Source organism: Neoarius graeffei, chromosome 7 (genome assembly GCF_027579695.1).
Source record: "Neoarius graeffei isolate fNeoGra1 chromosome 7, fNeoGra1.pri, whole genome shotgun sequence".
Taxonomy (NCBI): Eukaryota; Metazoa; Chordata; class Actinopteri; order Siluriformes; family Ariidae; genus Neoarius; species Neoarius graeffei.
The window spans coordinates 34,495,456-34,519,189 of NC_083575.1; the positions used below are offsets into that span (position 1 = coordinate 34,495,456).

At 42.3% G+C, this 23,734-nt stretch overlaps 1 protein-coding gene across 1 annotated transcript; it reads left to right on the top strand.

Moving 5' to 3' along the window:
* The first annotated feature begins 978 nt into the window (after positions 1–978).
* On the top strand, positions 979–22,597 carry ppm1g (protein phosphatase, Mg2+/Mn2+ dependent, 1G). Its single transcript, XM_060925537.1, has 10 exons — positions 979–1,551; positions 1,938–2,007; positions 2,107–2,192; positions 9,987–10,116; positions 10,208–10,665; positions 11,495–11,614; positions 16,838–17,072; positions 17,168–17,297; positions 20,343–20,439; positions 21,537–22,597. Exons 1-10 carry the CDS (start codon positions 1,441–1,443, stop codon positions 21,723–21,725), a joined length of 1,626 nt encoding a protein of 541 aa, XP_060781520.1. The 5' UTR covers positions 979–1,440; the 3' UTR covers positions 21,726–22,597.
* Positions 22,598–23,734: the final 1,137 nt, after the last annotated feature.

Genomic DNA, 23,734 nt, shown 5'->3' on the forward strand with positions numbered 1-23,734 from the left:
ATTCTACCATGGTATCTCATGGTTATTCTAAGTACTATGAACCAACCATAGTATTACTATGGTTCATCCATGGTAGTAACCATGGATCTACTATGGTATTTCATGGTGATTCTAAGTACTATGAACCAACCATAGCATTACTGTGGTTTATCCATAGTACTGCAGTAGCTGTGGTAACATCATAGTTGTATGTGTAATAGGTCATAGTAACTAGGAAATTAGTTTAAAAGGGATAGTATGGTTTTTAAAAGGATGCACTAACTGTAGTATTACCATGCTTTCGTCCAACAGTCAATGCTGTAGAGAAGGATCTCGATTAACAGCCCAGATACATTAACATTTACTTAGAACCTAAAAATTTAAGTGAACATTGATGTAAAATGCACCATGGTTTTCATGGTTGCCCAAAAAACCATGAAAACCATGAATAACTATAAACCATGGTAAATTTTCATAGTAAAACCATGGTTAATTTTCATAAGGGTACGGGCGAAGGCGGGGTACACCCTGGACAAGTCGCCAGGTCATCACAGGGCTGACACTGACAACCATTCAAACTTACGGTCAATTTAGAGTCACCAGTTAACCTAACCTGCATGTCTTTGGACTGTGGGGGAAACCGGAGCACCCGGAGGAAACCCACGCGTTCATGGGGAGAACATGCAAACTCCGCACAGAAAGGCCCTCGCCGGCCACGGGGCTCGAACCCGGACCTTCTTGCTGTGAGGCGACAGCGCTAACCACTACACCACCGTGCCGCCCACTCCTATTGTATGATTGTATTTGTCAATTTAAAAACTTAAAAAATGACTCTTCTTCAGAAGGATCCGACACGGAAGGACTCGTTTTCCCAAGGAAGCATCCTTGACATTGAGAAGCACTCGTTCTTGTTTTCCTGCGTAAATGTCACGCAGCCAGTGTTTTCACCAGCGCGAGCTCTCTTTCGTGTATGTGTCATGCGCAAAAGCTCGAGCTTCCGCTTCCGGGTAGAATCTCAGTCAGCCCTGTGTGAAATGGATGTGATGGGCTGTTGATTATGTTAGCTCTTACACGTGTTAGATTACTTGTGTATTTTGGAAGAGAGCTCATTTGCATCGGAGTTTGAACCGAAGCGCGGTTCGGGTTGTGTTCGATTGTTAGAGCGCTCGTTTCTGACTGCTTACAGGTTCGAGTTCGGTTAAAAATAAATAAATAAATAAATAAAAATCCCGCAGCATCTCTTGTGTTAGCAGTGAGTGAGTGATCTGGTTAAAGTCCCGGGTGGACGGACAGCTAGGTTTCTCAGAGTGAAATGTGTGACAGACCCGTTGTGTAGACACACACACACACAGCACGCCTTTAAGACTTTTAAATACTCTTTCGTGACCCTTTAGCGGGTTTTGTTTGTCCTGCTTGCTGTTTTGTTTTAAACATTACCCCGGTCGGAGGCTGTAGGACAGCATGGGGGCGTACCTGTCGAAGCCCAATACGGAGAAAAGCATAGCTGATGGAGGAAACCACAAACTGAGCTACGGACTCGCGGCCATGCAGGGATGGCGCGTCTCAATGGAGGTAAACATGTCGCTTAGCCTCCTGCGCCTCAGAAACAGCGGTTTCACTTTCACACGCAGATGGACTAGTGAAGAAAGATTCATTGTGTGCTTTAGGAAGAAGGAAAAGCTGATTGATTGATTAATAATCCTCCCAGCAGTGTTTGTGTGCTTTAGGAAGAAGGAAAAGCTGATTGATTGATTAGTAATCCTCCCAGCAGTGTTTGTGTGCTTTGGGAAGAAGGAAAAGCTGATTGATTGATTGATTAGTAATCCTCCCAGCAGTGTTTGTGTGGTGTGCAGCTTTTCGCGCCTTTCGCTCTGTGTGTTTGACGTCAGGGATCATGGCGCTGCTCTGTGGCTTCTCACTCCTCCAATCCTCATGATTCTCCTGTGTGTTGTTTTCAGGACGCTCATAACTGCATCCCTGAGCTGGATGAAGACACGGCGATGTTCGCGGTTTATGATGGACACGGAGGTAAACACGGCTTTAATGTGCTGCTCGAGAGATTTCTTAAAGCAAGCGAAGCGATGGAAATATTCAATCTCTTGTGAATTTCTTTCTCTTTACTGCCAGGTGAAGAGGTTGCTCTGTATTGCTCCAGGTATTTACCGGATATCATAAAAGAGCAGAAAGCATATAAAGATGGGAAACTGCAAAAGGTAAGCTGGGTTACACTGTACACAAACCTTTCTTTCTTCTCTACAAAGCACAACTTTATCAAGTCAACTTTATTGTCAAATATGCTATAGACCCCTTTCACTGACGTCACCCGAAACCGGAAGTAAACAGACCCTGCGCCATTTTGGAAGACCAACAAACTCGTGATAACGGCAGCGGTATGTGAACCCACGAGAATAAAGTGGAGTGGCAAACGACTTAAACAAACAAATCTGAGCCGTTTTATTTATGATTTATTGGCCCAACAGTAGACTTGAAAGAAACCTGTGTGAGACTTGGCAAAAAACTGTGGATATAATGGTTAAGTCTGTGCATGATCTGTGGACACTTTGAGGTAAGCAAACGCAAGAAATTCAGATTTAAAACATGCTAAATTGGCCTCAAGTTGATAACTGTATGAGGAGCAAGCCTCCCAGACTTCTACAATTTAATAATAATAATAATTTAGGATGGTTTGGGGCTTGCTCTCCCTCCTATTATATAAATAAAGCATAGTTATTGTGTAGGCATATATCATAAATACATATGTATAATTTGGATAAATTAACCTAAATTATGGATACCTTAATAGTAACAAAGTATTAATTTTTCAACTGAAAAGATATATTATTAAAAGATAAATATCAACAAGATTACCTTGGCCATAACTATGTGTAGGTTATTCTTAACAACAGCTGTAATATCACGAACCAAGCCACTAACAACATAATTGTAAGCCTGTAGCCCTTTGTAGGCTTTCAAGTCATCAGCAGTGTAGGCACTGGGTGTAAACAACAAATAGTTTACAATGTCTGGGTAGCAAACAGATGGCAGAATTGGTGTCAGGTCCTCCTTATGTTTCCATTCTCCCTTGCCGCGAGTCTTATCATATGGGTCAAACCCATCAATCACAGCCAGTTTCTCCACATACCGCGCCCTTTCTGCAGCTGGTAATGTACTCACATAACCCGAATTATCAGCCATCATGTCACTTTACTCTCGCTCGTACTTTGTTTTATATTGTGAGTGCATGTACTTGGTCTTCCAATATGGTGCTTAACAAAATCTCGCGGCGCGGTGACGTCATGCGGTAGCCCTCTATAGAGGGCTGCCGCGTGACATCACCGTACCGCGTGATTTTGTTAGGGCGCCATATTGGAAGACCAAATACATACATACATACATACTCACAATACAAAACAAACTACAAGCGAGAGTGAAGTGATATTACAGCTGTTGTGAAGTGACACGATGGCTGATAATTCTGGTTATGTGAGTACATTACCAGCTGCAGAAAGGGCATGGTATGTGGAGAAACTGGCTGTGATTGATGGGTTTGACCCATATGATAAGACTCGGGGCAAGGGAGAATGGAAACATAAGGAGGACCTGACACCAATTCTGCCATCTGTTTGCTACCCAGACATTGTAAACTATTGCAATCTGTATTCATGCTGTTATGGATTTTTTTTTAATTTCATAATTTATTTTTAATTTACTACTTATCTGTTTTTTTATTTATATATCTTTGAATTATTTGGACATGGGGGGAAAAACTATATTTAAAATCCAAAGAGGGATGGAGGGAGGAAAATTAAAACAAAAGAAAGAAATGAAATGTATAACATAAATGTGATAAAATTAAGGATGTTTTTATTCAGTAAACATTTAAAAAATGTTCTACAACACTCTAGCCTAGTGACTTACCAGTAACAAAATGGTCTGAACATATTCTGTACTGCTGTAGACTTGAAGTATTCAGATCCGCTCTGCATAAAGCAGCTAAATCCTCTCTCTGTCTCCTGGCAGAAAGCTCCTTGGGTTGCTCCCCTTGTCTCTCAATCACAGCTGGTATTCTGTAGAAAGACTTCTTTTCACCTTTCCCATCAGCTTTGTTAGAACACCCTAACACAGCACAAAAGTTTACCATTGTAGGTTTTTGATGAATCAAGTGCCTCGTGGGTTCACATGCCGCGCGCTGCTGTTATTTCCCCCTAATCACGAGTTTGTTGGTCTTCCAATATGGCGCAGGGTTTGTTTACTTCCGGTTTCGGGTGACGTTAGTGCAAAGGATCTATACATGCTCGACATACAGCACAGATGAAATTTCAGTCCTCTCTGACCCACGGTGCAAACAGGCAATGCAATAAATAAAAATAGAATAATTTAAAAAAACAAACAACAATATAAACAGCATAAACACTCTAGATATGAACTAGACATAGACTAAACACTCATTCTCATATATATATATATATATATATATATATATATATATATATATATATATATATATATATATACATACACACACACACACACACACACACGCGCGCGCGTGTGTGTGTGTGTTCATCACATGCTTGTGAAATTTCCTCTCTGCATTTAACCCACCTGAAGCAGTGGGCAGCCATGTTAACAAGGCCGTAACCATATTAACCTAACCGCGTGTCTTTGGGGGAAACATGCAAACTCCACACAGAAAGGCCCTCGCTGGCTGCTGGGCTCGAACCCAGAACCTTCTTGCTGTGAGGTGACCGTGCTAACCACTTACACCACCGTACCACCATTAGAGGGTTCCCTCAGGGAAATTAAGATTCCAGCAGCATCATTACAGGATAAAAAGAGAGAACTTCTCATCTCATTATCTCTAGCCGCTTTATCCTGTTCTACACATAGACAACATGGTTGACACATATGCTGTGTTCACACTTATACCGGTACGAAAGTGGTATAACTGTATCGATACAAAGTATACCGGTACAGTTTAGTGCATCTGTCCACACTAGCGAGAAATGTTTGCGGTTTTCTTTCACAGAAGTTGAAGTGCGCGGAATGTTTCCGTGGTTACCGAGTAACTTCCTTCTGAGAATATATGGCAGCCGTTATTTTGAGATCTCGAGAAAACAAAACAATTATTTCATGATCTCAGCTGGATCACTGTATCTCCGTCGGTAGAGACGAAGCCGGGCCAGTCTTCTGCGGAGGTGCCGCGGACTAATTTTGAAATTATCCCTTATTAAAAGACTTAATGCAATCTCTCCCTGTGTCAACTCCTGATCAAAATATTGCCTTATTAGGTGATCGATTATTCCAGACATTCTAATGACCAAAGTTGCGTCTATACAGAATGAGAAACAGCCCCAAAGTCAGCATATCACAAGTCTCTTGGCGCACCTGAGTAAACCATTTCTCAGCTGTTTACTCAAGATCATGAAATAATTGTTTTGTTTTCTCGATCACGGAATAATTTTGTTTTCTCGATCACGGAATAATTGTTTTGTTTTCTCGAGATCTCGAAATAACGGTTTTGTTTTCTCGAGATCTTGAATTAGTTGTGTTGTTTTCTCGAGATCCTGAATTAATTATGTCATTATCTCGGGATAACAAGGTGAATAAAAAAAAAAAAGCATTATATGAAGGGCCTCTCTCGGCTTCCGTACGGTTGAAACAACGTGTGTGTGCTTTTTGTTGTCAGTGTACAGTCTGTATTTCTGGTGGTCATTTATTCGGTCGAATCGTATAAAGCGCGCGAGGCAGTTGAGAAAGAAACAAACGAATCTCCGTTCTTCACTATTTTATTCAGCGAACACATCGATTGAGGTGTGTGACTTTGCGCATGTGCATTATATTTGTATCAATACAGAGCTGCTTCATCTGTCCACACTACAGCGAAGCGCTACAGTACCGATACTGTACCGGTACGAAACCCATACATTTGTGGGTTTCGTACCGATAGTTATACCGCTACAGTACCGGTATAGTTGCTAGTGTGGACAGGTTGCGGTACGAAAGTAGTTTCGTATCAGTACAAAATCCCTAGTGTGGACAGGGTAATAGACAACCATTCACACCTACGGTCAATTTAAAGTCACCAGTTAACCTAACCTGCATGTCTTTGGACTGTGGGGGAAACCGGAGCACCCGGAGGAAACCCACGCGGACACAGGGAGAACATGCAAACTCCGCACAGAAAGGCCCTCGTCGGCCACAGGGCTCAAACCCGGACCTTCTTGCTGTGAGGCGACAGCGCTAACCACTACGCCACCGTGCCGCCCCACGTGTACAAATATAAAAACGATAAGATATGGGGAAGAGAGGAGGAGGAAGGGGCCGGCAGGAGAGGCATTGTACATTGTCCAGTATTGCTCAACCGGGGTGCCGTCAAAAAATTTTATATTCTAACATTGAAATAAATAAAATGAATTAAAATTCCAAAAAACGATAGTTACACTCATGCAGATCATCGCCGCCGCCTCATGCATCATCAAAATTTGTCTCACAGCCCCCTTTCCCATGTCACAGCGTGACTGCGTATGTTTTATATGGGGGCACCTTGAGAATTTGCATACTTCCTAAGGGTGCCGTGACTGAAAAAAGTTTGAGAAATGCTGGGCTAGGCTACTGCTCCTTCCCGTCCTCTGTCCTCCTGTTACACACACCCCCCAGAGAGGATTTGTACAGTCTGATGGCGTGAGGGACAAAGGAATTTTTAAGTCTGTTCGTCCTGCACTTGCGAAGGAGCATTCTGTCACTGAACAGGCTCCTCTGGTTGCTGATGACGGTGTGCAGAGGGTGACTGGCATCATCCATGATGTTCAATAGTTTGTCCATAGTCCTCTTCTCTGCCACCGTCACCAGAGAGTCCAGCTTCATGCTGACCACAGAGCCGTCCAGCCTGGATGTGTCCTCCTTGGATGTGCTGCCCCCCCAGCACACCACGGTGTAAAACAGGACACTGGCGACCACAGACTGATAGAACATCCACAGGAGTTTCCTGCAGATCTTAAAGGACTGCAGCCTCCTAAGGAAGTATAGCCTGCTCTGTCTGTCTCTTCCTGTATAGATGACTTGCAACCATGTGATCAAAATGTGCTGCGTCATGAGTGTCCGCCATGATGGTGGATATACAAAGCAAGTAGAATGGCAGCCGTTAAAAGCGTCTGTAAACAATGCTGAATTTTCTCAGTATCACTACGATTTGAACAGTCGAGCGAAGGTTCGATATAAAGAGAAGATAGATGTGTGGTTTTGACCCGTATTATTTTAAAAAGTCAGACTTTTCTGAAGATAAGACGCTTCTACCGACCATCAAGTACCCAGATATCGCATTCTATCTGGTTTGGCTGCTGAAGAATCAAATCCGACCTTGGATGAAACGCAGCCCATGTTCTGAGCGGGTGCCCAGTCTGGATTGCTTCTATTGTACAATTTTGCTGGAGCTCCTAGAAGTGAAATGGTAAGGGTAGTATCTCACTGGGCTGCGACAGCCTGCGACTAGTTGGAGACACAACAATTGCGATAAAATATGTGAATTGGCGACAATTTTCACTTAGAATCGCACTGAATTGATATTTTATTGCAATTGTTGTGTCTCCAACTAGTCGCAGGCTGTCGCAGCCCAGTGAGATCCACTCGCACTTCCTGTCTCACAGAAACTGACTTGAGAAGGGTTCGTGACGGCTTTGCGACGCATTTGCGGCTATTTTGAGATTTTGTCGTAGGAATTTTTTTGAACATGTTCAAAATTTCAGCAACGAAGGAGCGGCACTTTGCGACTCATGCGAGGAAATTGAGAAGCCCCGTGAATGTTTCAAGACACTTCTGAAACTCTCTCGCGAATGACGTTTGCAATTTGTCGCAAGCTGTCGCAGCCCAGTGAGATACATGTGTTTAAAATTATGACAATGACCAAGTGAACCATGACAACTTGTCATGGCATGTGACAATAAAAATCAAAGTTATTAGATTAAGAATATTTCCACTACGCTAGAAAGCACTAGAAAAGACCTTTAAAATGATGCATGAACCAACTATCTATGATAAATATTAAAGTTATGAATTTTTTAATTTTGAAAAATCAAGCCCTTAATTACACACTAAAACAATAGAACTGTGACCGATATCAGCAACTTCCACCTGTAATTGACCATAACTTGCTTAATTTTTATCCTACTTCAAAAAGTAAGGCATCAGCTGAAAGCTTATGATAAGGGGAACAAGAAAATAACAAAATCACATAAATAACTGCAAGTAAACTTTATTTATTCATTCAAGAGACTGTCTAAGATGAATCAGTTGTTTTATCGTGAATTATAAATGAAACAATGGATTCATAAAGCTCTCGTCCTCCCAAGTTAGCGGTAGAAATCAGTCATGGCCGCCTGTCCGCTAGCAGCACTTGGACACATTAGTTTTCTAATGTTAGCAAAACCATATGCTAGTCTTTTGATTATGATGAAACTTGGCAATAATCAAGAAAAATACCTAAGCTATCACTTCTATACATTTAGAAAATACAACCTACTCACCATTGATGGTAGCAGAAGTCGGATGATGAGGGTTGACTTCATAAACAATTTTTTTCCACTTCCCATTGTGACATCGCGAAAATTCGAGAACCACGAGGTTACTGAGAATACTGACTACATCAGTATTTGTGTACTGAGGAAATCGAAACAGGAATCGATAACGTAGAAAGTAAAAACCAAAACGTCACGCATGAATAGCCGCTGCAGGCTGCTAGCGGTAGGCAGAAACAATACAAGCGCTATGCAGATCATCGTAGTGTAACTACGACAAGAGAACGCTGATTTTATAGCAAAATTCTATCAGCACGAAATAAAATTCTTCCAGGATATCATCGAGAAAGCTTTTGAATCTCATCTGAGATAAAATGATGACTGCAAACATGAGCTGTTTTGGTTTTAGCCTCTGTTAGATCAGCGCTGCTGATGTTGTTCAGCCGTGTTCGTCTCCTCTCCGTACTGAGCCTCGGAGTTTCCTCGCCCTCTTTCCAAATCACGGACGGAATTCTAAAAAATCGGAACGTGCCACGGTCACAAGTACTGATGTGACCACAACCATATACAGCACAAAGATATGGCAGAGCTAAAAGAATGCTTCAAGCAGTGGAAAAATAAAGAGTTGCACACGTGTGACTGTTTTGTATGGAATGTCACTTGACCCCGCATTTGTATCTCCACCAACATGGCCGACATCCAGGTTTCTTTTTTGCTTTTGCGTCACTTGCAAGTCAAGGATTGTCTATAATCCTAAGCAGGTATTCAGCAATAGGAATTCAACACCACCTGAAATGATTTCTTTGTACCATTTAGACTGCCTGCTGGAGATATACATGTTCCCCTCCAGCTGTGGAGACTCTAGCGCTCTCGCCAGCTTTTGTGCTTTTTTTTTTTTTTTTTTTTAATTATTATTTACTTTTATTTTTTTTAAACAGTACTGCTTCTTTTTTCACCCTTGTGTTCTGTTTGCTAGGCACAAAATAGTACAGTACTTGCTTGGCTTATTGCAGTGGGTTAAACCTCAGATCTTCCGTCATCTCAGATTAATTTATAAAATGTCAAGATTCGTCAATCGTTTCACATTCCCTGGTTGTTCGTTTGTGTACCATGAGATGTTGTGGCATTGTATCGTTCAGTTATAACATTAAGATCTAGCTCAATTCCTCTCTGGAAAAGTTCCACATCTGTTAAACCTCGCTGCTTTTCTACAGTTAATAAATAGGGCGATAACGTATTTTTATCATAAGGCTTTGTTTGGGTGCACTCATAACCATTCCTGCAGACTTCTCATGTTCAACAGGAGCATCATCACTGATGCTACTCAACCAGGGTACAGAGAGTTCTCTACCCAGATGTGTAATTGTCTGATGGGAAAAGTGCTATGAGAGATGAGCGAAGGTGGGATGACCACTCCGTAGTGGTTCACGTCCAAACTTAAAAATACATCGACTGACTAGCTAACGTCTTTACTTGTGGATTGTATGGTTGCAGGCTCTGGAAGACGCTTTCCTAGCTATAGACAGCCACATTACCTCCGAGGAGGTTATCAAGGAGCTTGTTCAGATTGCTGGCCGCCCACAAGAGGAGGCAGCACCAGAAAAAGTAGCAGACGAAGATGATGGTGAGAAGCGTTTTGATAAATTGCCTGACTGAATGCAGCATTAAAGCTTGGGCTATAGTTCATTGTGTTTTTGTATCTTCTCTTGCTTTAGTGGATAATGAGGAAACGGCTCTTCTGCACGAAGAGGCCACAATGACAATTGAGGAGCTGCTTGTCCGCTATGGGCAGAACCTGAATAAATTGGCCAAAAAGCCTGGACAGGACGCCCCCAAAGAGCTGGGAGACAGAGCGAACATCCATGCAGATAAAGGGATCAACGGTGAGACGGAATGCGGGGCATCTGAAATGGACAGCAATGGAAAAGCAAAGTTGGACGAGACAGCTGGAGCCTCCAAAGTGAGGGCATGCAGGAGAGCAGCCGGCTCCTGTGGGGGGAGCTCTGCAGCTGGAGACTCGTCTGAGGGGGAGAAAGCAGGAGCCACAGTGGACGCTGGTCCTTCCTGTTCCTCCTCTGCAGCACCCACACCAGGAAGTACCAAATCCAAGTTCTTTGAGGACAGTGATGAATCAGATGAAGGGGAGGATGAAGAGGAGGGCAGTGATGAAGAGGTGAGTAAGGGGATGTTTGAGTGGATTTATAAATGAAACTAGATTTAGACCCTGTCCACACGTAGCCGGGTATCTGCTAAATCGAAGATATTTTTCTACGTTTTGGCCTGTCATCCACATGAAAACACATCAAAAATGAATATTTAAAAAAAACTCCGGGCAAAGTGAAGATTTTTGAAAACTCCGTGTATGCCTTTTCGTGCAGACAGAGATAACCAGAGTTTTGCGTTTTAGAACGTCACAATCTGCGCCAAAAAAATGGCGACAAATCTGCCCTGACGTCAAACGTGCGACCTTTGTTTACTGCAGAAGCCAGATTAAGTTTATACTCCAAAATTGTGTTTAGAAGCAATTCTGTCCAGACGAACGAGCTTGGCGCCATGTTTTATGTTTAGGCGGAAGTGACGCCAACAGAGGGCTATTCTAATGCAATTTGGGGAAATAATGCCATCTACAGGTTTGGAATGCTTATGAATGTGATTGAAAACGCAGATGTTCGGTTATGTGTGGAAGGGATTTTTTTTCGAAGACGAGGTGGTGTGGATAAAACATTTTTATAAACGGGGGGGGGAATGTTCGGTTTTAAAAATACCCGGCTACGTGTGTACATGGCCTTAATCTGTCGAGTCTTTCATGATGCATGTCAATATGCTGGAATAATAGAGCAATTTTTTTTTTTTTTTTTCCAAATTCCTTTACCTGTTTCTATGCTGCTGGAGAGTATTGATTTAAAAGCACTCAATATGGTATGCTGAAACAGAGCAGAAAAGACATGAACAAGTTATCAGGAAAGTGATTTTTTTTTTTTTGTGCATTCATGGTCTGCTAGGACTGCAGTGAGCAGGACGGTGAGGACAGCAGTGAGAATGAAGAGGATGACACGGAAGAGGAGGAGGACACCGATGAAGAAGAAGAAATGTGTTTGCCAGGAATGGATGGGAAAGAAGAGGTAAGTGTGCCCTCGTTTGGGTGGATTTAGGAAATGTTATACAGAGGTATAAGAAAAGAGTTTTCCCAAACTGCACATGCAAAGTTGGATGCAAATGTTGTACTTTCAAGCTTAGTACAGGAACACACTGACTTGGTCTTAAACTTGACAGTTTTATTTATTTATTTATTTTAAAGTCCGATCTGATCTTCATGTTCAAAAGTCCAGTTTGTAGAAGTCAGTGCCGTCATCTTTAATCTGATTGAACTCCATTGCTAATTAAAGCACATGGGAGTTGAGGGAGAACAAACTGTTTTTCTTGGAGTAAATCTGTTTGCAAAGAGTTTTGCACTATTAATATTGCATGTATGGCTGCAGCAAGTTATCTTTTAAGTAATTTATTATTCGTCATCCATTTATTTTATAACTTGTTCTGTGAAGTCCATTATCTTCACTGAAAGAACAATGAAAGAATGTGGCATTCAGCCTCGTTCACAGAGGATGGATGTTTCTATCAGCCAGCAAAGTGTTGGTAGTAGCTGTATATGAACTTTCTAGCTCATATGGATGTGAAATTGCTGGCTGTGGCCTGGAAATTGGAATGCAGTATGTGATAGCATGCATTGGCCCATAACCCGGTGTAGTAGTCAGGCCAGACAAAAAAAATTGTTTTTCCTATTATGTGCCTTGAAAAATTAGGGTAGGTCGGTAGGGGAATTTTTATTTTTTTAAATGTTTCCATGGCTATCACCACTCTTTTTCCCCCCATGTTCACAATAAAATGTCTGCCCACCCAGCGCTCTGTTTGAATGCATGTTTTCAGAAATAAACACTAAAGAACACTTTTCAAATATTTATTTCGAGCCATACACAAACTTCTCACACTGAACATGTGCATTGAACTGTAAAGATCAGCTGTTCGATGTCTGCTTCCCATATGGCCTGTAGCAAATGTCTTTTATGCCTTTTTGAAGGCACTCGTCATATACTTCAATAACTGTTTTAAATCTTTTTCTCAGATCTGGTTTAACACAGTCTTTAAGACAATATGGACAAATATCTGTTCTTCCAAATCCACTGCTATAGTAGGCTATTTCAACAGGATCTGCACAGTTGAGGCATTCTGACACCACAAACTAAGGCAAGAAAATGTTCGGGTGGGGGTAATTACTGGTGTCCCGCAAGACTACTCGAACTCTGACAGCAACACAGTGAGTGCTGTTTGTTGTCGGTGTGTCAACCGATGCTTTGCATAGAGCAGGGGTCACCAAACTTTTTTCTCTGGGGGCCACATTGTCGTTCCTGACTGTGATGGGGGGCCGGGGTCGGGTCAGCTATATAACACAGAATTGTATGACCCAGACAAATATGACCACCAGCAGGCCTCATTGTGTAGTAGAGATTACTAGCCTGGCACAGCCATCCACACTACTATATCCACACTTGATTCCTGGCACATATTTGTTTTTTACTAGTGGTTTGCAAAAGTAGTAATCGAGTCTTCACACTTGGTTTTAATTTGAAATTCCACAGATATCCCATTTATTTATTTTCTAATAAAAATAACATCAAAGCTGTCAAGGTAAGAAACATCTGTCTAGTTGAGGTGATTGACACTGGCAAAGGTGAGTGGAAAATTATAAATTGTAGGTAGGCCTGTTGATTATTATTATTATTATTATTATTATTAATAATAATATTAATAATTGTGTGCAGCACTTAATAAAGGTCAAATAAATAGGCCTATAAAATAAATTATAATAATATGAGCAATAGAGGATTTCGACGTGACGTGACGCCCCGGTGTCCGCCATTTTGAAGGTCAAGCTAGCTAATGTCAACAACAGTAGCTAGTATGTTACTGTAGCAATGTTTACGTTCAGTCATTTGGATGACTGTTAAAACCTTTCAGTCTCAAGTTTTTCCTTTACTGGATTTACTAGTTTACTGAGCTAGCGCGCTCGGGCAAGGCTGGGAGCGAGCGCGCTCGCTAGCTCCCAGCCTGCCCGAGCGAGCGCGCTCGCTAGCTCCCAGCCTGCCCGAGCGAGCGCGCTCGCTAGCTCCCAGCCTGCCCGAGCGAGCGCGCTCGCTAGCTCCCAGCCTGCCCGAGCGAGCGCGCTCGCTAGCTCCCAGCCTGCCCGAGCGAGCGCGCTCCGTAAACTAGTAAATCCAGTAAAGGAAAAACTTGAGACTGAAAGGTTTTAACAGTCATCCAAATGACTGAACGTAAACATTGCTACAGTAACATACTAGCTACTGTTGTTGACATTAGCTAGTGTTAACAGCTAGCTGCTAGTGCACTGCTACAACTACACCGACCCTAATAATAATACAGTTCTTGGTCATTGCCTGGTAACAGCAAATTTATAACGGGCCATGTCTCAACAGACTAAGAAGTTATTTCAATGACATTTAATAACATTTTGTTTATCCTGAGGACCGAAAGTAAATGAAAATGTGAACAAACCTTAGCTGTAATAAGATGGCGACCACCGGCTCCAGGGACGACCCGCTGATGTAGGCATGTTACCCAGCCTGGTTTTTAACGACATAGGTATACAGATCATGTGGGCCGAAGTCAGGTAAAGATGAGGGCTTCGTGTGCTTCCGTACGTCAGTGAACAATCCTGGTGGAAGCAGGTAAACGTCGTTCTCTAAGCCTGCTAACCTCAATTTTTGCAAATACCTCTCCCTCTGCTCGCCCTGTAAATGCCCTACGTCGCTGGATAGTGAAGGTGTTTTCTGCATCTCGCTCCTTTTTCTTTTATGTTTTTTCCCTGGTATTTCCCACACGCCTGACTGCAGGTCAGGAAGGTCACCCGCGCTGCAAAGCCAGAAAAATATAGCCTGGTAACGTGTACGGATCACGTACACCAGCATCATTGATTTTCTGGTGATATCGCTTCTTGCTCGCGTCATCTAGGCTGGATAAAATGCTCAACAATGAGACTTCGTCATGATCAACAGTGTATCGCTACCGGTAGTTGCCATATTTGTGACCGTCAAAATGGCGCCGTCTACTTGTTGACATGGCAACGGTCACGTGGGTCGAAAACCTCTATAGATCAATAGATCACAGCAGTTGTGCTGTGTCCTGCACGTCATTGCTCTCATCCATGGCCAAAGCAAAAAACTCGAATTCTGACGCTCTCTCATTCAGCTGGTCATACACGTTGTCCCCCAAATCTTCGGTTCGCCTGGTCATAGCAGGTGTGGAGAGACTCACCGTATTGAGCGCATCCTTCTTGTCGGGTCACACCTCCTCGGCCACAGCAAGCACGTGTACTTTAACAAAGTCCCCATCAGTAAACGGCTTTCCATGGGTAGCTAGTAGGTGAGCTACCTTATAGCTAGCTCGGACAGCAGCCTGGTTGATCTGGGTTTGGCGGAGGAATACATTCTGTTGTGCAGCCAGTCCACATTTCATCCTCCGAATCCTGTCTTCTCTTGTTTGCCCTCGCAAACTAGCATACTCTTTGTGGCGGGTTTCGTAGTGACGACGCAGATTATATTCTTTGAAAACCGACACACTTTCTTTACATACAAGACAAACTGCACGGTCCTTACACCGAACAAAAAAATAATCGGTGGTCCACTGTTCTTTAAAAACTCTGCACTCTCTGTCAGCTTTTCGCTGACCGCTAGCCATTTTGCTGTCCTGAACACTGACAGTTCTCTGCGCGTGCGCTGCCTGTCACTGCTTGATCGCGAGCATATGGCGAAAATTCGGAAAATATGAATAGTTCATTTTATAACTAAATATCAATTTTAATTGATAAAATCAACAAAATACAAGATGCAGGCATGTTGTTATTTGCCAAAAAGCAATTTAAAAAAATAGGCCATAACTACTTTTGGGGATTGCCTCATAGGGCCGGTTCAAGTGGTGGGGGGCAGAGGGGCTGGGGGGCCGGTCAAAGAGGGGTGGCGGGCCGGAGTCGGCCCGCGGGCCGTAGTTTGATGACCCCTGGCGTAGATTATTTCTATATTTACTCTAGAACTACTGGTGCAAGCTAACAAGTCTTCAATGTCTTTTAAATGTCTCTTTTTCGAGTGACATAACTTGTCTAAGACTGGGCTTGCGATATGCAAGACACGTGTCTTTCAGCACACAAACCACCGCCATTTTCGTTGCTTCCTGTTAGAGGTAGTCATGCACATGCATACAATCGGCTGTTTATGATGCAAGAGACACTCGTGCTATGCATAACGAACGGACGTTGGCTTATGACCAGGGACAACCACACTGTGTGCATCGCATGAACGTTTTGTAGCCTGAGAGGGAGTTGGAGTCACGGGGGGGGGTCGAGGGTCGGTTGGGTAACCGGAAACAATTTTAATTTTTTTTGTTTGGCCTAATAGGTTACCTGCTAATAATCAGTGAAGTCACTCTTGAGTTTTCTTCCTTTTGGCAGGCTTCAGCTGATAAAGGCTTCAAGTTTTTCCAGCCAGATTTTTAAAAGTTGGATGCGTCCCATTTAGGCACACAGAGTAACTCCTAGGAAGCTACTTTGTAAATTAAGTTGCATGGAAAGCCCAGGTACTCTTTTTAGTATTACTTCATAGCAATTTTGTGAATGAAACCATGTAAACACTTGCGTTATTTGATCATTAAAATGCAGTTTCTCTCATTATATGATTGTAAATAGGGATGGACAGAGAGGTGACATTTTTGAGAGATAGCACTTGATATCCTATCGATGATGTACATGTGGCTCTCCGTTAACAAAAAAAATGACAATAGGAAGAAAACCATGTTATAGAATTGAACAAAAATTATTTGCACGTTATTTGCATCGATGCATAGTTTTCATGGAAAAACAGTCCTGACAGCGCTTATGAATGCCGCGAGAGATTTGCATAGTTTTACTTACAGAGAAGGTGAGTTCCACAGTTCTGCAGCACCGAACGTGAAAGTTTTATCACCGATAGAATGATTAAAAACGTGGCAGGACAACGTTCGTGTTTGCATGTCCTTCCATGGACCTCTGCGAAAGTAACAAACCTTTTCATCTGCTGGCTCAGTATCACATTAGATTTCCCAATCCGATTCACTGAAGTATGTAATGTTGTAAACGTGGACTGAGTGACTGAGTACATGGTTAGTTTGGCTTGCTTACAGTGAGGGTGTTCGGTTTTAGTATTGACAAATGCCTAGAGCTTTGACACCTGCATACTACTGAAAATGGCCCTAAAACTGGATTGGCTCACTAAGTTTTCAATTTTCATTTGCTTGTTTTTCAGCCCGGTTCAGACAGCGGGACTACAGCTGTAGTGGCTCTGATCCGTGGCAAACAGCTAATAGTAGCTAATGCTGGAGACTCTCGCTGTGTCGTCTCGGAGAGGGGCAAAGCAGTGGACATGTCCTACGATCACAAACCAGAAGATGAATTGGAGCTGGCCAGAATAAAGAACGCAGGAGGCAAAGTCACAATGGACGGCCGTGTCAACGGAGGTCTAAACCTCTCCAGGGCCATTGGTGTGTACGCTGTCTACTGCTTCTTTCTTTAAGTTTTTAGATTTTGGATATTTGTCTGGAATAAAGGATTCCTTTGACTGTTTTCTTGGGTTTAGGGGACCACTTTTACAAGAGGAATAAGAACCTTCCGCCTGAGGAGCAGATGATTTCTGCTTTACCAGACGTCAAAGTACTGACTCTAAATGAAGAGCACGAATTCATGGTGGTTGCTTGTGATGGAATCTGGTGAGGATAACAATGAAACTTCATAGCTCTTTAAATGGTGACATTTGGCATAAATTTTTTTTCTTTGTTTAATTACACTACCGTTCAAAAGTTTGGGGTCACTTTGACATTTCCTTATTTTTGAAAGAAAAGCACTGTTCTTTTCAATGAAGATCACTTTAAACTAATCAGAAATCCACTCTATACATTGCTAATGTGGTAAATGACTATTCTAGCTGCAAATGTGTGGTTTTTGGTGCAATATCTCCATAGGTGTATAGCGGCCCATTTCCAGCAACTCTCACTCCAGTGTTCTAATGGTACAATGTGTTTGCTCATTGCCTCAGAAGGCTAATGGATGATTAGAAAACCCTTGTACAATCATGTTAGCACAGCTGAAAACAGTTGAGCTCTTTAGAGAAGCTATAAAACTGACCTTCCTTTGAGCAGATTGAGTTTCTGGAGCATCACATTTGTGCGGTCGATTAAATGCTCAAAATGGCCAGAAAAATGTCTTGACTATATTTTCTATTCATTTTACAACTTATGGTGGGAAATAAAAGTGTGACTTTTCATGGAAAACACAAAATTGTCTGGGTGACCCCAAACTTTTGAACGGTAGTGTATTTCAGGTTTTGTAGGTGTAAGTAATCTACAATACCAGTCAAAAGTTTGGACACCCTGACTCTTTCACAGGATTTTCTGCATTGTAGAACAATACTGAAGACATCAAAACTATCCCTGTGTCTGAAATCGCTCACTCGTTCACTACTCCCTATATAGGTAATTACTATATAGAGGACTATATAATGAGCTTGTTGGTAAAATGAAAGCACGCTTTCGGACACTAGTCCGTCGCGCTGGTATTTACGTCATTACTGTCGCACAATTAAAACGTACCAGATCAGTTGGCTGGTGGGTTTTCAAAATAATAAATGCATACATCTATTTTTGTGTTAAATCCATATTATACTGAGTGTATTTCCCACATTAATCAATACAAAGTACCTGCATCTTTCAGGTTTTTTTTTTTTTTTTTTTTTAAATCAAGGCTTTCTCCTTTGCCGCTGCCTTTTATTAAATCAAATTTGAGACTTTTGATTTCTTTCAGCGTGACTGCAATGCATGATGGGATGTATTGCTTTGGTTAGAGACCATCGGTTGTACACTACTTTTCGTGATGCCTTGTTGGATGCTTTTGACTGCACTATATAGGGTGTAAATAATCCTCACTAAGGTTTCGGCAGCACTACAAAATGATGTCCCCGCTATATAGTGAGTAGAGGGCGATTTCGGACACGGGGTAGCAAATAACATGTGGAACGTGTATGGAATTATGTGATGGTGTTAATGTTTTAATATTTTAGATTCTTCAAAGTAGCCAGAGTTTACCTTGACACTTTAGGGGTGTTCACACGGCACATATTTGCATCGATGCTGCACCGATGTATTTTGTTGCGATATATCTTACACCGGTGTAAATTTTGTGGAGCGTTCACACGTCACAAACCTGCTTACTAGAGAGAAGCGTGTTAGCACCGGTGGGTGCAGCCCCACTTGCGTTCACACGGCAGTTTTTGCGACCGTGCTATACGATAGTAATAATGCGGAAATGAAATATGCGCATGCGTGAAAATGTACTTCCTTTTCCCGGTTGTCATGGCATCACCAAGCACCAGGAAAACAACGTGGATGAAGTGTTGCCAGATGCTGCTGATGTTTTCTAGCCCAAAATATGTTCAAATCTGCCAAAATGCACTTAAAACCGCCCAATCTGGCAACACTGGAAGACACGCAGTTCTGTTGTTGATATTCGACATTTTGGAAGCGCAAAATACCAGGATGCAAATTATGCAATGCCCGTATGTAATCAACTCTCCTCACGCGTAGCGAGTCTACCCCTGTAGCGTTCAGACGTCCCATTTTATATCGGTGCTGCCCCGCAAACTAGCATTTATTCCGGAGTAAACTTCTTAAACCACCTCCCGAGCAGGGTTAGATTTGCACCGGTTTAAGCAGCTTTCAGGGGCTATACCGGTATCACTTTGTACCGTGTGAACGCTCTACCGGGGCAGCCCCGGTGCTACACCAGAGTAAAAGTTGCTGTGTGAACACCCCTTTTGTACACTATTGGCATTATCTTAACCAGCTTCATGAGGTCGTCACCTGGAATGCTTTTCAATTAACAGGTGTGCCTCAAGTTAATTGGTGCAATTTCTTGATGCCTTAATGCAGGGGTGTCAAACCTGATCCATAAAGGGCCTTGTGGCTGCAGGTTTTCATTCCAGCCATGCAGCAGCACACCTGACTTGGCTCATTCAATCAACTGAACTGTCTTCACACAGTCAAATACTTGCAGCCACACCCACCCTTGATTAAAAGGTGGGTGTGTCAGTTGATTGAATAAGCCAAATCAGGGTGCTGCTGCATGGCTGGAATGAAAACCTGCAGCCACACGGCCCTTTATGGATCAGGTTTGACACCCCTGCCTTAATGCATTTGAGATCAAATAGTAAACACTAAACATACAGTAAATAGCCCTATTCCACAACTGTAGTAATCCATATTATGTCAAAAGAGAAACCTCGATCATTAAGATATGAAGTGTGTGGGGTTTTTTTTTAATTAAAAAAAAAACAACAAAATCATTATTGAATTGAACTATTGAAGGCATGTCCAAATATTTGACTGGTACTGTATGCAAGAGATCCATTTTGTGGATTAAAGTGAGTTACAGCAGCCAAGTTAGCTTTTAGGGTTTCTGAAATTTGATTGAATGCCTGCCATGATTGCAACCTGATAAAACTGCACCAGTCCCCTTCCCTCTCTAGTGCTGTAAATGGAGAACAGCTTCCACTTCAGTCCTTCCCTTAAGATTTTTTTTTTTAAAGTATTAAGCATGGGGTCAAACGCAAGGTCAGCACTTCTTGTTGGCATCCACAGTGGACACCAGATATCCTGGCAGTGCCATCACGTTAATGGGCCATATTGCAAGCATATTCCAGCCTCTGTGTTTGTGCTATTCAGGATGTCATAACCTGTCGCTATTATACCTGTTTATTACAGGAATGTAATGAGTAGCCAGGAGGTTGTGGACTTTGTAAATGAGAGATTGAAAACAGAAGGAAATGAAGCCAAGCCACTGTCTGCTGTTATTGAAGAGGTGCGTATGACTTGCTTGATTGTACTATTGTGCTTTATTCTCAAAGCAGTAAAGAAAATACAGTAGTTGGAAGAGCTAATTATGGAATAAGAGAAATCAAATCAGGTTTTTTTTTTTTTTTTTTTTTAAGCTGTTAGTTATTTGCAACTTTTCTATTTATCACTCGAGGTACAGGACTGCTGGTCAGTTAGACCCCGTCCACACGTAGCCGGGTATCTGCTAAATCGAAGATATTTTTCTACGTTTTGGCCTGTCATCCACATGAAAACACATCAAAAACGAATATTTAAAAAAAACTCCGGGCAAAGTGAAGCTTTTTGAAAACTCTGTGTATGCCTTTTCGTGTAGACAGAGATAACCGGAGTTTTGCGTTTTAGAACATCACAATCTGCGCCAAAAAAACGACAACAAATCTGCCCTGACGTCAAACGTGCGACCTTTGTTTACTGCAGAAGCCAGATTAAGCATGGACAAAGAGTAATGGATCGGAGTAGTGCCTTGAAAGCGTTAATTATTGTGCAGGTGCTATTTACATGTTTAATTTTAGAAGCCCAACTACTGACAAGATTCCCAATCAACGTTTTCTTGCGTCTTTTGAAGTTTATACTCCAAAATTGTGTTTAGAAGCAATTCTGTCTCCGAGTCTGTCTAGACGAACGAGCTTGGCGCCATGTTTTATGTTTAGGCGGAAGTGACGCCAACAGAGGGCTATTCTGATGTGATTAGGGGGTAGGATTTGGGGAAATAATGCCATCTACAGGTTTGGAATGCTTATGAATGTGATTGAAAACGCAGATGTTCGGTTATGTGTGGAAGGGATTTTTTTTCGAAGACGAGGTGGTGTGGATGAAACATTTTTATAAACGGAGGGGGGGAAATGTTCAGTTTTAAAAATACCTGGCTACGTGTGTACATGGCCTTAATCTTATTTAGAACAAGTCTATATGATTTGTTGATGCTTTTAATCAATCAATACAACCAAGAAACTTTTGTTTATCCAATCCTACTTGGTTGAAAACACTTGCTTGGGAATGTTTTTCCACGGCACGTATCCAAAGCTAGACATGAACTGATGGAAATGTTTGTTTGTATTCCAGCTGCTTGACCACTGCTTGGCACCAGACACATCTGGCGATGGAACAGGCTGTGACAACATGACTTGTATGATCGTCACATTCAGCCCCCACACCGGTAACAACATGGCTGAGAACGCCAAGAAACGCAAGCTGGAGGAGCAGGTGTCCGAGGAGAACGGCAACGACAGCAAAAAATCCAAAACAGAATAAAGCTACCACCAGTGTTCACGATACACTTTTAATGCTCTCCTGATGAAGTCAAATCAGACACTGTTTTTCTCGCTACACGACTCAACCGGACTTTTTATGATGGATGACTCCCCAAGAAAATATTTTAGTTTGAAATAATTTGAAGGTGCAAGAAAATTGAACTGTATACCAGCCATTTGTCGTCATTTTTTTTTTGTAAAGAATTTGTTTTGAGACCCTTAACGCATCGACATGAACGAGTGGAGCTGTCACTCAAAGGACAGCAGTCACTTCAGTTAAAAATTGTGAACATTTATGTGAACATAGCCTTGTATATAAGTTTTCAAGGAACTACTTGTAATTTTTTTTTTCCATTGTTGGTATCTGTGATGCTCTGCACAATTGTTCAAATACACTTTTTTGTAAATTGTGATTGATGCAATTGTTTTAAATTTGGAGACAAAACAAGCAGATCAGCAGGAAAGAATAATAAGAGATGAAATCCATGCAAGCTACATTTGAAACGTTACTAATCAATCCTTTTGTTTGTGGTATGTATCAACAAATGTTTATGTATTTTATCCGTCCTCTTGAGGCTCACAGTGTAACGAGTTTTTTTTTTTTTTTTCCGGTTCTTGAGTGGACATACAAATTGAATGACTTGATGTCTGCAGAGATTCAGTAGTGCAGCTGTAGGGTGGGAGCCTTCAGTGAGAGCCAGTCATCTGTACATATGTCTTGTGTCTCCCTCATACAGCTCAATAAGGTTTCTATACAAGGTATTTTGGAAAATATATTTTGGTACTTTTTAGCATCTTTGGGAGTTCTCTGAGACAACAGTGAACAGTGCTTAGGATGACCTTTTCCTGAAACAATAAACAAGTGGAGACAAACTCGTAATGTTTTTCTTTACTCAAGCAAAAAGCCAAGGCACATCAGACGACTGATTATAGATGGAGATAGTATTCTACTGATCAGTCTTGTTTTAAACATAGTCAAGCCTCCTAGTGGGAATAATGAAACCTGCAAAATTCTTTCCTATGAAATAATAGTCTGACTGTTAAGCAACAAAAAAAGAGGGGGGAATTGTTCGTTTTGTGATAAAAACAGGAAATTTGGCACACTAGCTCAAGTTGATCTATATAATGATTTAGATATATGGGCATTTGATTCATTCTGGTTGCAAGAAAGAGTGTTCAGGTCAATGTAAATGTATGAAAGCTAATCTTCAGTGTACAGCGTTATGCTTTTGTGGCAGGGATTGTAATTAGTAATGGCGAGAGGTATTTTTTCAATGCTTTGATATCACATGATCATTTCATCTCATTATCTCTAGCCGCTTTATCCTGTCCTACAGGGTCACAGGCAAGCTGGAGCCTATCCCAGCTGACTACGGGCGAAAGGCGGGGTACACCCTGGACAAGTCGCCAGGTCATCACAGGGCTGACACATAGACGCAGACAACCATTCACACTCACATTCACACCTACGCTCAATTTAGAGTCACCAGTTAACCTAACCTGCATGTCTTTGGACTGTGGGAGAAACCGGAGCACCCGGAGGAAACCCACGCGGACACGGGGAGAACATGCAAACTCCACACAGAAAGGCCCTCGCCGGACACGGGGCTCGAACCCGGACCTTCTTGCTGTGAGGCGACAGCACTAACCACTACACCACCGTGCTGCCCTCACATGATCATATGAATCCATATTAACAGCTAAAACACTCTTCTGGGGGCGGCACGGTGGTGTAGTGGTTAGCGCTGTCGCCTCACAGCAAGAAGGTCCAGGTTCGAGCCCCGTGGCCGGCGAGGGCCTTTCTGTGTGGAGTTTGCATGTTCTCCCCGTGTCCGCGTGGGTTTCCTCCGGGTGCTCCGGTTTCCCCCACAGTCCAAAGACATGCAGGTTAGGTTAACTGGTGACTCTAAATTGACCGTAGGTGTGAATGTGAGTGTGAATGGTTGTCTGTGTCTATGTGTCAGCCCTGTGATGAGATGACCTGGCGACTTGTCCAGGGTGTACCCCGCC

What these genes read in the sequence shown, in the direction of transcription:
- ppm1g (XM_060925537.1), top strand. Translation starts at nt 1,441, where the DNA reads ATGGGGGCGTACCTGTCGAAGCCCAATACGGAGAAAAGCATAGCTGAT. An exon ending in AAGATGGGAAACTGCAAAAG is followed by an intron (nt 2,193 to 9,986) that starts GTAAGCTGGGTT and finishes GTATGGTTGCAG; the next exon opens with GCTCTGGAAGACGCTTTCCT. An exon ending in TGTCTGCTGTTATTGAAGAG is followed by an intron (nt 20,440 to 21,536) that starts GTGCGTATGACT and finishes TTTGTATTCCAG; the next exon opens with CTGCTTGACCACTGCTTGGC.